The sequence below is a fragment of the Botryllus schlosseri genome, chromosome 16, assembly GCF_051294905.1.
Source record: "Botryllus schlosseri isolate E-star chromosome 16, Bs_hap1, whole genome shotgun sequence".
NCBI classification, from domain to species: domain Eukaryota; kingdom Metazoa; phylum Chordata; class Ascidiacea; order Stolidobranchia; family Styelidae; genus Botryllus; species Botryllus schlosseri.
In genome coordinates this window covers 6039100-6052712 of record NC_137251.1, presented here as the reverse complement: position 1 = coordinate 6052712, position 13613 = coordinate 6039100, and the positions used below count along the sequence as shown (strand labels likewise).

Below are 13613 nucleotides of genomic sequence, written 5' to 3'. Positions count from 1 at the left end.
TGCACCAAAGATCGTACGATTTATTTCTCTTATCTATAATTCACACAAATAGACGACTCACGAAGGTCTGTCGGGTTTTCACTTCAGGGAATTAGGTAAGGTTCACAACACTCCCTATTGCTCAAATCTTAAAATGGCGTGAACAATATATTTCGGTAAATACAACATATTTCCTTCATAACATCGGCTGACAACGACATAAAGTTCGATCTCTGCGTGACTGCTGGAGCGTGATGCATCTATGGAAATTTCAATACATTACAGCTCCATTATGGTGGCGTTCTGAAGAAAACAGCTGCAGCCAAAATTTTTCTTTCGTTTTGCCCTTCAATTTGAGACCGCATCATTTTTAGAGCTCAGTGCCCCTTTAATATAAACATAATTGCCTTGTGATGTATCAATCTCGTTAAAACTATTCATGTTTGTAGTTTGTGGCACACAAGTTGTTTCCAATAAACGTTTTTCCAACCTCCCATAACTACGTAGTGACCATCCTCCTCTTCAGGGCTTGGCCAAATCATCCCGTTACGGCATGAAATCACGGAGTCCACAATTCTGTCCAATGGAAAAGATGGAACTGAGTATAATCACAGAATGCATATCTTGCCGCACACTGCCACATAAATCACGGTGTTTGATAAAATATTACAGATCTGATCCAGCTGATGGCTGGAAAATAGTTATGCAAACATCTGAAGTCAACAACAACACTGAAACGCCTTTATCGTTGGAATTTAATGATACCTGCCTTGGATCATTTATAAGATGTTACAATGGGCTTACTATTGGTGTTTGGATTAGAGTAAGTGATCACAGTTCGTCACTCCTAGATTTTCACCTTGCATGAAGTATTGTGTATTGTATTCTCGTAATGCTAGAGGCATCATGGTCAAGTTATTTGAACTTGAAGACAATGGATATGTAGGAAACAGACACTAACTACAATCCTCCAATATGATTTATGTTACTGTTGTTCGGCTGTACCATCACGGACATCATACTCATATGCCGTGATGAGTGATGCTTGAATACTCGACCTGATTGGAAGCCTAAAACTCAACTCAAAATCATATCACCAAGTATTCGATTTTGCATTGTAATTATTATTGCTCCTGCTTTTCTGAATCCAAGCCATCCATTTCATATCGCTAATCGTTGTTCTGTATGGCATTGACAGGCAGGCCTATCTTGTGTGTGTGTTCGATGTGCATGAATTAACTGTCTATCCACTTCGATACTGCAACAGTTGTCTGATACTGCTACTGGAGCGGAAAACGTGACTGATACCATTGTTGGAAATATGCTATTGGATGGTGACGGAAATGAGACATTTGGATTTCTTCTGTATATTGACAATCCGGAAAATGGAGATGGTTACGATTTGAAGTTCACATCATTCACAAATGAGTCATCATCAATTTCCGATAATGACCACAGGTATATTTCAGTGTTTACGTTTATGACTTTCTGCACATCATCTGTTATTTTGTTATTCAATGAATTTTAAATCAGCGCTATACCCAAAATAGCGCAGTGGCATTCAGCTGTTGTTATGTTGGATGAGAAACATTTCGTAAAAACTACTTAATAATATTTAGGATATACTCAAACTGGGGGAATATGGTGAATTGTCAGGATAATTGTAGGACATTGTTATTGAGTCGAAGAATCGGTATTTATTCAGTTGGAAGGGGCACACCACACTTACTCAAGCCTACAGCAATACATGCCAATTGCAGGGAAAAGTTAGATATGTTACTAAACTTGTAAAAAAGAATGTTTGCATGGGGCAACAGTGAAACTCGTAAAGCTTGTAGTCTCACTGCTCTGCATATAAGACACAACCAATTGATGTAAATGGGATTGGAATTATGGCACTACACATTTTATGCAAGTAATAACAATGCAATGTCACAAATATGTCCTTTTTAATGTTCTAAACGATGCTTTTGAAAATTTAAAATGTCTACAATTGTGATTTAGACTAGCACAGGTGGAGAAAGGACATTCCTATTTCCTGATTATTCAACTTAGCCATGATGGAATATGGAGATATTGCTTCGAGCGGACAACAGATTGTCAGGTTCTCACAACGGCCACATACGGTCCTAGGTACGTTGATTGATTAAGAGTCATAGATCTTGAAAACGAAAGACGCATAAATGAAGGGTCTTGATTTCAACAAGATTTAAAATGTCCGGCTGCTATTAAACAGGGACCCTATACGATAAAATATTGAAAATATCGTAAAGTGGTTAGCTGTAGTCCATTTTGTTTTATTGCGTGAACTACTCTTACATTTCAGGAGTGTTTAAAACTTGTATCTGCCATGGCAACACTGTCAAAGTGACACATGTTTACAAATGTTTTTCAGAATGGTGTCAATAAATCATTTCCTCTATCTATAGTTTCAGATTTTTCGGCATAGATTTTTTGGCTGTCTTTATTTTGTAGTTGTGCAGTACACTTTTCCATATTCTTTTGCGTAGTCAGCTATATTTGATACAAAGCCGAATTCCCAATTCAAAGATAGAATTCCTTTGCCTTCATGTTCGACCAAAAACAGCATGAAACGCTCAGCCGTGCAATTCTGGCCAAACTTTTTAGTAGCCCGCTACAGTTACATACTGCAACAGGGGCTGCCAAACACAATCTGCAGCATGTTAAATATGAAATAGTCCATGGAGTGACACAGTGCATATTGAAGAGATCGTTTGTTTTGTGCCTGTCATGCCCAAAGCTCGAGGACCGACTTGATAGTAATATGTATAGAATCACAATACCGTTTATACAGTGACTTCAGAAATAGTGGGTTGACTTACGCTGATCCTTTGACGAAACTTTATATCGGACCTACTCGTGCTGACCAGTTTGGCGCGTTTACTCTGAATGTCAGTATTATTGAAGAGGACATGGATTTAGTGGCTGCTTTTGGTAAGAGGTTTTGATCTCTACAATGAAGGCTGTGTGTAAATGCGTATCTTCTTACACAAGGCATCATTAATTAGATGATGATGGGTGACCAGTGCCTGGTCAGGGATTCAACTGATTAAAGAAGTCACTACTGAATACTAACTAACATGTACTAATTCATGGCTTTGTTTACATAATTTGCTACTCGCCTTCTCTACTTGATTGTAATGATACGTCATCAGTATGCATACCTATTTTCTCCATTTTCGCGCCAAATCCATGTCAAGTTTTGACACTTTCACACATTGCAATGTCGGGATGTTTTGCAATGATACCAACAAACAAATGAATCGATGAATTTTAATCAATCATTATTATGGTAGTGATGACACTCATATTGATATCACTTTGCGAAGCATCCTTTTCGCTTCTGAAATTCTCATTTTTAGTCCCATGTCAGTAGATTAAGAGTCACTTGACTGCCTGGCTCAAGTCTTCATTTGATGTGAGTGACAGAAGGCTATTGTATGATTCTATACGCCATTTTCCTGTCCACACGAACGCAATGATTCCTTATATATACATTATTATTAATATTCCATTTTATCTATCTAAAGAAACTGTATTGTTTGGTAGATGATTTCCACAAAATACCACCTTCGAATTACTTCCCATTGGTCAGCGGTGTCCTCACATCGACTGATGATTTGTACGAATTCCAGGTACCAATTGCAATGTTGTTCCTGCTTTTCCTTTGATGATAAATATTCTCTATGTGTTATTAGATAATGGGAGATGGCAGCTGGCTGGGTTTGGAAAATTTTAAAGGAGTCGAATTTGGTCCTAATAGGACGAGCGTCGACAATGATTTCAGGTGTGGATGAACTTGATTCGTTAAAATCTTTCACATAATCATTGATGCCCAGCTTCCTGAGATTGTTCTCAGAGAATGTTATGAAGTATAGCACAAAATATACAATGCGATGCCTACCATGTAAAGGCTTAGAAATTATGAAATGCATATTCATTCTTAACCAGGGTAAATTCACAGATATCCTTGCATTTTCAGTTTTCGTCACTTTGTTTTATGTGTACATATACGGTGTATTTCGTGATAATGCATATTTCTTTCCTGCACTACCAAGTTGAAATTCTCATTCCATATTTGATATCATATCATGCGGAAAACATACCTGTTTTAAGCATATATAAACGGTGTATCGCGACGATCAGTAAGACCGAAGATATGACAATCATATATGATTGTGCGATTATGGTATGGTGAATCGTTTGTGAAACTGGCGTTATTTTACTTTCCCTGGACTACTTACAGCAGCCTTGGCGAATGATCTCTGGTTCAAGTCACTACAATATAAATCGCAGAAGACATAAACGTTATATTTTGCTACATTGAAAACGAGCAGATGTAACGCCGTAACGGTGCCGAGAGGTTAATCATTCAACTTCATAAGAGTTAACGCAGTATTACACAGTGTCTTGCTCTGATTAAATTTCAAAGCTGTGTAGTGTGTGTCCATCAATCAACCGGAGTATGTGTATTCATTTATTGACTACAGATATTTAAATACATATTTTCATTGCAGTGAAATTGCATGGCTGGAAATCCCCTATGCCAAATTACTGGGAATTCCTTGCTTGGCTGATATTGACCACTGTGCTGACGGATTCACGATACAGTTTTGGCTGTTGAAACAGGCCTGTGACAGCTCGCAGGTGAGGAATTAGCACGCTGAATAGCAACAATACGGCGTAATGTTGTTTAAGCTCGGCAAGTTTCGGGTGGAATTATTTTGTGATACTAATGCTTGGTTTAGGGTCTTTGGGAATTAATCCTCATACAATATTCATGAGGATTAGACTTATGATAACAATACTGTCAGTATTGTATCAATTGATAAATAGTAACCATCCGTGTTTTAAAAAAAAGAAAGCAGAGAAAAATGACGCAAATAATACGCGGTTAGACTATAATTTTAGAGCAGGTCACGAGACGTATACGAGTTATTATGATGGTTAAATAAAAGTGAAATAACGTCCATTGTAAGGACAAGAAGCGTTTGTGTGAGCATTGAAGTATCTTTCGGCCTGGTATTATTTTAACGATGCCGGATATATTTCTTTAAAAAAAAATATTTTCTTGATTAGAATTCGTCTATATACACATAATACAGTGGTGGGATTTGCGTATTTTACAGCTGGTCTTTTCAGAAAAGTTGAATTTTTGAGCCGTTTCCAAAATGAGATTGACAATAACCAGTAATGTTAACCGGCTCGCTGATCTCATAAAATTTCCTGAAATGGTTCCATAGAACTGGGGCAGACCCTCTGAATTTGACCACTTGCTACATCTCTCGAAGATTCACAGCATTCACATTGTGTATTTGGCTACGGATTGTCACATTCTTCCTGCAATTTCAATTAATCGCAGTGATCAAAGTCATCCTTGGATCAGGCATGATATCGGCTCTTAATTTTATTGAAGTTCCATTTTTTAAGCAAAAGTTCAGTGTATTTCCATACCACCTAGTTTACCAAAATGATTTCTTACCATCAAGTTCTGGTTCTGGTTTTTCTTCTTATATTTTCATCTCTTTTCACAACACCACAAGACTGCGATGCAGTGAAAAGATACGAAGGTATCGTAAAGGCTTGGATTAGTCTTTCAATCAGACACCCCCTTTGGCCTGGAGCATGTGAATAAGAGGCATGCACAGTGCAAACTGAACGAGAAGTAACAGATATATTGAAAGGACATGCGATTGAAATGTTGTGGCGAAGTCAAAATGTCATTCAGTAGGATCTGTTTGTATATAGGGCTGGGCAAAATCGAGTACCTGAGTGATTCGATTCTGAATCACGTAAAATGCTTCGAGTCGAGTCGAGTAATCGAGTATCACTCATTATGACGTCATAACAGAATGTAGTATGTCAAAGTTATGCGACCACAATGAATATGATGCCTGTTATACATCACATTAAAGATACTTTGGTATTTTTTCGACCATACCGATTTGATTGCGCTAGGTGACAATGTTGTGGGATTATCATGACTTCCAGAAATGTGCTATTTCCTGTAACGTTCGTAGCTTTGTACTACGTGTTTCGTATGCTACGATACGGCCAATCAAGATTTCAAGGCCTAAACAGTGAAAATTAGTATCGAAACTATAATTCTCGTTGATAAATTAACTTTCTGTGGCGTTAAGCCTATAATTTCAGTACTCGAAAAATCGTATTTTGCTACTCGACTCGAATCATTAAAATTAATACTCGATTCAGATTCGAGTACTCGAATCATTGTGCCCAGCCCTATTTGTATATTGACCTGAATGTGGACATGCTCGAAGACTTTTGGATTGTCGTCGAAATACTGTTCCACAGTTGCGGCCCGTCATGCTTGCTTTTCCTGTAATTCATGCTGAATATATGGTAATTGGATGATTAGGATAGACATGTGTTGTACTTCGTCATTGAATTTTGAGGGGCAGTGAACGCAATAAAACTGGTACAATAAGCTTGGCAATTTATAGCTTCTTCATATCCTGTGTCACTTACTGTCAGCTGTTAAGGCAGGCCTACCCCTTCCTTGGCCTGATTAGTGCGTTACACAGTTATTATAGATTATTCATATATTATGAAGTTATCTGCACAGTCATTTGAGTTCTCTCAAATTAGAGTTCCTGGTAGTTAGTGGACATCGCCAGCAATAATGCAATATCTGGCAATAGATTTGTCTTATTTTGCTGATGGCAATTAGTCTCGCTGATCTCAGTTCATGTTATATTGGTGATCGCTTAGATTTCTGATGCTAAACTTCATTTTTTTAATGATATATCATGTAGGTGGCATCATCCAGCGGAATCTGTGTTCACGTCATGAACATGCCCTCGATTAGTGACAGAGTCAAGGGTTTCGCTGTGTATTCTGTTGCGTCTGATGGAGAATTGAGAGTGCTTGTACAAACATCGGAATCAAGGTGACGTTTGGTCTTCGAACGGTATTGTGATACGAGATAAGCACGCTTGGTTCTTACAGATGTGAGGCTATCATAAATTGGATCAATGGTGAATTTGGACTTCTGAGATTCTCGTGGCACCCTGTTGCAGGTATGATCTTGATCATGCATGATATTTTATAATTTTAATATGATTCCTGTGTTTGCATTGCGGTAATCGATGATAATTCATATCTCCTAATATATACAGTGTTGGTGTCGATGAGCTTTTTCTAACATGCTTTTTAGCAGCATGGAGTGGCAGCAGAGACCTTTTTGAGTACCGGTATGCTGAAAAAAGGCTAATATTATTGAGCTCATGGTTAACTTTGAACTGAGCGTACGTATCAATGCTCCTATTGCTGTACCAAAGTTTTCAAAAGTTACCTGCAAATCCTTTATGAACAGCTACGTGTAAAAGCTATGAGAATACATTCATTATACAAAATTCGTTAAATTTTGGCAGTGCAGTGTAGAGAAATTCGGCAGCATATTAGAGACTATCACACGGCAAAAGTTGCTGTTACTCGCCTTGCAGAAACTTCAGTGGAACCGCACGTTACATGAAAAAGGTAGCAGCCAATTTTTTTTTCAAATTGAGCTTTCTTGAAGTTTATTTTGAGTTTCAAACTTTTGTATTAACTGCATTTTGGTTTGGTTTTGATTTTTGAAGGTCTGCGACATTTGTTTTGGAATTTTACTGCTGAAAACGATCCGTTATCCTAAATTAATCTTGTTCGCAGGAGCCAATGCAATTTAACGTTGCAGCAGTCGATCGCATCTTTAAATATTCTTTGACAATACTGCTGTGATGAATTAATTTCGACCCATAATTTCTAAATGTCATCTCTCTACAATAGGGGTGGTCAGAATTGATAGACTTTTAAAAATCCTAGGTTTTCATTCATTGTTTTTCCATGCGTTATACGTTGGAAACGTATTCGGGCTACTTTTTTTGTAACTCATGCCATGCGCTATGAGCATTTTGATGTTTTCTCATGTACTAAAAAAATTCTCTTGGAATTAGGATATTTCCTAGTTGTTCGTGAGTGTGCAGAAATTACTAGTGTTTTCATTGACGTGAAGTGTATGCTCTAACGTTGGTGAAGCTCAAAGGCAAAGAGGTGAAATGGTGAACATTGGCTACTTGGGTATTATTATATATATTATATATAATTATATGCCAGTGAAGAAATACCAATTTTAAATGGTGTGCGTCTTTTAGTTTAGTACGATTGGGTGACAGGGATATCTAAAACTAGATATTCCTGTTGGGCGATATCCCTGTTGGGCAATTCTATATTTTTGCAGACAGTATGCCACGAAATAACAGCATGCAACGAAGTCATACCAACGGTTCGCTCGCCTGAATATGTTTAAATATTAGTTACGGGCCCTACAATTTCCAAGACACCTCACAATGTTCGCTTTACATTTTGATGAGTCTGCTCACACTCAACAACTCACTGCGCAGACCCTTGGACAACAGTGCGTAACGACTAAAAAAAGGTTATAACTTCGGATTTGCTGTGCGCAACGTAGATTTTCTGTGCGCAGAGACCGTGTCAGCACTGCGCATGTGCGCAGCTTAGAGGAAACATTGCACCTAACTCAGTTCTACCGGTAAATCTGGTAACGTGAGCAGAGAGGACAAGAAATCGATAGCAATATATATGCGATTCCCGATCTTATGGCCGATTTTATTATGAATTATCGAAAGTATTCGCGCTTCGCACTGGCTCGCTAAACAGTACAGCTGATTCCTGGCAAAAGCGAACGACGTGATGGGGGGCGGTAGGTTCATCACCCTATGGGATCCCAAGACCCAAGTTTTTTTGAGGGGGCCTGACGAAGTTCCGTTTCGTTCCTGCCAACGGATATACAGCCGAAGATGTAAAATTATTATCGAGGGGTCCTACCTTTTTAATCACACATCACTCAGCTTTACCGGTAAATCTGTTAACGTGAGCAGAGAGAGGATAAAAATTAATATCAATATACATGCAATTCCCAATCATATGGACCAATTCAATCATTGATTATTGAAATTTTTCGCACTTATGACGCGTCTAGGCGAGAATAGCTAGCTAAGTAAATGGACTCCCAATGTAGATGACTAGTATCAGCAAATAGCGGATAGCCAAAGGGTGGTCTTGGTGCGAAGCAACCCGGGAGATTGGTTTATCTTATATATGTATTTACCACCTATTCATTCATGCATTATAGAAAATTTTGGTACCTAGGGCAACCAGTTCACACAAACTTTGCTGACCATCGAAATCACGCTACAGTGTTCTTGGGGGCGAAGCCCGCAGAAGTTTGGTTTATCACGCTATTGGTGCGCAAGGCAATCGTTTTTAGGGTGTTTGACGAAGTGCTGTTACAGCCCTCCCTCTTACCTATTGTCTTTTTTACATTCCTCACAATATGAGGTTGGGGGGCGCTGGAGCACGATATAACGCAGAGCGAATGTTTGTAGTTGTATAATTGACTCCAGAAGGTTGCGTTTACAATTCGCTGCGTATTCCCTTGCGTTCGACGACCGCCGTAACCACGCCGTATGGCCTTGTTGGCTGTCTATTGCACACGTATTCGATGGATCACACTGACGAATATATTTTGTTGCTGTCTCCACGACTTGTAACTTTATTGACTCACGTACGGCAATGCAATGGACTTCCAAATCAGCGAATAATCATGAATGGAATGTGTCTACGTGGTATTACATACGTATATATATATCATAGTCGCGAGAGAGTATATGCACCAAAACATCGTACGATTAATTTCTCTTATCTATAATTCACACGACAAATAGACGACTCACAAAGGTCTTTCGGGTTTTCACTTCAGGGAATTAGGTAAGGTTCACAACACTCCCTATTGCTCAAATCTTAAAATGGCGTGAACAATATATTTCGTTGGGGTCGTTAAACACGATAATTTTTGAAAGGGGGCGCTGGAGGAAAAAAGGTTAAGAACCACTGTATTAGATAATAGCTTTTTGAAAGTCAATCAATTTCAATTTCCCTACTGTATGTACCTTCATAGTTTCTAATGCTGATCCAAATTCCTATTTCAGGCCTGAACATTATCATCAACGATGTGCTGCAAGTAGAGCAACGACCGGAAACGAATCCAGCCCTTAAAATTAACTCGAATGGGGCGCCTCTCGTCGTTGGCTGCGGTTCTGAAGATAACAACACCTGTTCTGTAATGGCTATAAAACACCTACACTACTGGGACGGTACTGTGGCCGGAAAGCCGTTTATAGAACTGGGTGAGGAAGACATATATTACCCTCTTCGTTGTGTGCTATTTATCGGATGGAGTCAACGTCAGTGCTCAAGCATAGCTACAAGTAATGCTGTAAAGCGGTAACAAAGTAGTTTTACCGAAGTACTCAAGTCGGTTTTCACTACTATCGCTGCATAAGCAATTGTTTGATGTTTTGCGCCATTTCCATTTCTACTTGGCAATTTCTAGATCAGGGGTGGGCAAACTACGGCCCGCGGGCGGCATGCGGCCCGCAACACCGTTCGGCCCGCGAGAGTCTAAAGAAACTTTTTCAAAATATTGACAAAATAGGTAGTCTACTAATAATCGAATTATTGCAGGGACTTAGTTAACCTTTTTTTAGTATATTTGACCATGATAATTTTGAGACAGTGGTTCTCAAACTGAGGGGCGTGAAAACATCTGAAGGGGGGCGCGAAGCTGAGCTCAAATTAAAAAAAAACACAAGTGGAATTAGTAAATCTGAACAGATCGCTGCTCACAGATTTAAATTTCTATCCTGTTCTAAGAATCGGGACTACCTACTTCCATCTCCATAGTTTTGACAAATTGGTTATTGAGATCGACCAGCCTATGAAATCTCGTCACTATGTTTCTGACGAGTGTACGATATCATCAAGGCAATGTTTGGTTTGTTTTAAATAAGTACATATATTATCTCCATGTCCAGTTGTCCACACTATATAATCAAATACTAATATTGCGTTTTGGCTTATTATCCCAATTTTATGTAGTGCGGCCCGCGAATGGATTCAGATGTTGAATGGGGCCCGCGAGCTTAAAAGTTTGCCCACACCTGTTCTAGACGCAACTCATTACTTTTTGCACCCTTTATTTTATAAAGTAGAATGTAGTTTTGTGATAAGTTTTTTTCGTTTAAGCCACGTGAAATAGCCATCATGGTAACTGCTAAATATGGTTTCTGAGATTCTTCATATTTATAAGGTATATTCATATTGAAATTAGCCCGAATATTTTCGACTGACACTCGCCAGGGGTAATCATCAGCAACTAGTAGAGAATTGGAAAGAATATTGCACATCAATCTTCTCTACACTAGGATTGTAAACGAGATAAGCAGGTAGCTGACTCTTTGCGCATGCCAAAACGTATCTTTTCCTGGTAACTTTTGTCTTCCAGACTATAGCACAACAGATATTTGCTGCTCCAATACTTTCCTTTGTTCATACCCTGAGATATCCTTTCTTCCTGACACTGTAGTTCTAAAAGAGTTTAATACTAAGTTGACTCTTGGACCATACCAAAACGTATTTTTTGCTCACATTCTATATCATTTCAATATGAATATACTTTTACTTCACATTCACATACTTTTTACAATTTGAACTTTGCCTGCGTATATATGCGACATGCCTGCACAACTTCACGAGTGAAATTGCCATGAGAGCTTGGTGAAAGAGCCCCTGTGTCATGGTAACTCAATATATATTTTTCAAGCAGCACCGATTTGTAATGTCATTGCTCATTTTGCGTTGATTGGGAAGATACTAGTACTAGTACCGGCTATTAGGATTGATCAATAATAATAATCAACAATCAAGTTATATTTTCATCTGCACGTGCACAAGACACTCACAGAATTTATAGTGTGATACACAAGACACAATGCGATGTAATGAACAGATATGAGGATGCCGAATAGACCAAATACGGTCTCTTGATCTGGCTTCCACCTTGCCCTAGTGCCCAATGTCACAGACTTTTCGATGTTCATCTTTATACGTCGGCCATTTTAGTTGTCTTTCTTCCTCCTGTCTTTCTTCCATTCTTCATAGTTTTTTATGGGAATTTTTAATCGCCGTATGAACAGAGACACGGGTGACGAGAAGCCCAGAACAACATACGACGATGGGACTTGAAGCCGGACCGCCTGCGTAAGTGGCGCTGACGCTCACCAATGCGCTATCTTCCCCGCCGTAGATTTGCCCGCCGATTCTGAAAGTGATCACCTACAATTAACTGCTAAAAGTATAGGATCCATTGACCAAATCTAATTTTTGAAACTTGAGTACTTTCTAAATCGCCATGTTCTGCTTTACTTTAAGAAGTTTCGACATTTCTTTGAAACTGATACTTCTACTTCAGTAGCTACGCCATTCACTGACTACTTTGGCCACTTTTGTCGCTTATTTACCTGACATAAATCTACCTTGGGTACCGCATGACCACTTTGTTTTCAGAAAATTTCTGCAGTCCGACAACTATTCAAGTCGGCGAATCCTGCCTGTACACCGTCAATCGTCCGTTGGATTATCACGATGCTTATGACGTCTGCCATGAGAACGGAGGTTATTTCGGCAGTATTCACTCGTTGCCACATTTTACTGCCTATGCCGAGCTGCGCACCCGAGTGGGGATTGACAGCAAATCGTTTTGGACTGATTTAGTCCGAGTGGCTGATGGAGTTATGGTCTGGCGAGGACTAGGAATCTCGATCGAAGAAACGGTTGGTCTCAAGATTAATATATTACATTATTTATTTATATCAATAATATTTATCAATATAGGTTTTATTGTTTTATGTACTTGATAATATTTTATATCTATGTATTGCCTAATGAATAATTATACGACGAATTGAAGAAATTGTTGCAATCAGTAAGCTAAAATAGTCAACAAATCAGCGCATATGCAGCCGACGAATATGATCAACAACCCATATTGACCTGCAGTTCAATGAAGTCTCTATTGTTTGTGTAACAACATGAATGATGTCTCCGTGTTTATACTTCTCTATGTTTATACCCTTCCATACCTTCGTACTCTTGTATTTTCTGTGCCAAGTTTAGAATATTATGTGCTTGAAATTATCAATTGAATCATATTTTCCACGAAATCATAGACAGGCTACCTAAATGCAAACTAAATGCTTACGCGAGAGAATTCAAACTAAATCAGTACAAGTTTTTATGTGTCATGTTCGAACAAAATTTATTTGCTTTTTTTCAATTTTTCATAAGGGGTATTTCAAAATACATTCGTATGACGCATCTAGTCAACACACTATCTTCGCGATACGTTGGGAGCTGTTTTTGTCAGATCCGGAACATCCTACCAGCTTTGCAGTATGTGAAAATCCGTTCTCACAGGGTAAGTACAAATTCACATTTAGCTGTATTGTTGCACCTTTTCTCGCTATCCCAGAAAGTGATTTTGACTGCTTGTAACTGATAAATACACAATAGATTTGATGTCTACGTTGTTATGCTTATCATTAATATTCGATAGCCTCTCTACAGACATAAACAGATGTGGTCAATTGGCCATGTATTTCAAAAGTTTAAGAACTGCGTTAGGATAACTTGGCGTGTGAGCATCACGAATATCAGCCATGTAATCAAACATTCCATATTATCTATTTAATATT

The 13613-nt window shown here is 38.6% G+C and overlaps 1 protein-coding gene across 5 annotated transcripts in view; it reads left to right on the top strand.

Annotated features, from left to right (window-relative positions):
- Window positions 1-13613, top strand: part of LOC145458812 (uncharacterized) — a 133533-nt gene that overhangs the window by 47179 nt on the left and 72741 nt on the right. For all 5 annotated transcript variants that reach the window (XM_080337305.1, XM_080337303.1, XM_080337304.1 and 2 more), the window contains exons 31-43: window positions 506-581; window positions 652-802; window positions 1247-1437; window positions 1984-2112; window positions 2795-2934; window positions 3550-3635; window positions 3699-3787; window positions 4518-4647; window positions 6777-6910; window positions 6970-7040; window positions 10011-10208; window positions 12427-12692; window positions 13207-13336. In XM_080337305.1, the coding sequence (XP_080193431.1) occupies window positions 506-581; window positions 652-802; window positions 1247-1437; window positions 1984-2112; window positions 2795-2934; window positions 3550-3635; window positions 3699-3787; window positions 4518-4647; window positions 6777-6910; window positions 6970-7040; window positions 10011-10208; window positions 12427-12692; window positions 13207-13336 (1791 nt within the window). The remainder of the gene's footprint in view (window positions 1-505; window positions 582-651; window positions 803-1246; window positions 1438-1983; window positions 2113-2794; window positions 2935-3549; window positions 3636-3698; window positions 3788-4517; window positions 4648-6776; window positions 6911-6969; window positions 7041-10010; window positions 10209-12426; window positions 12693-13206; window positions 13337-13613) is intronic.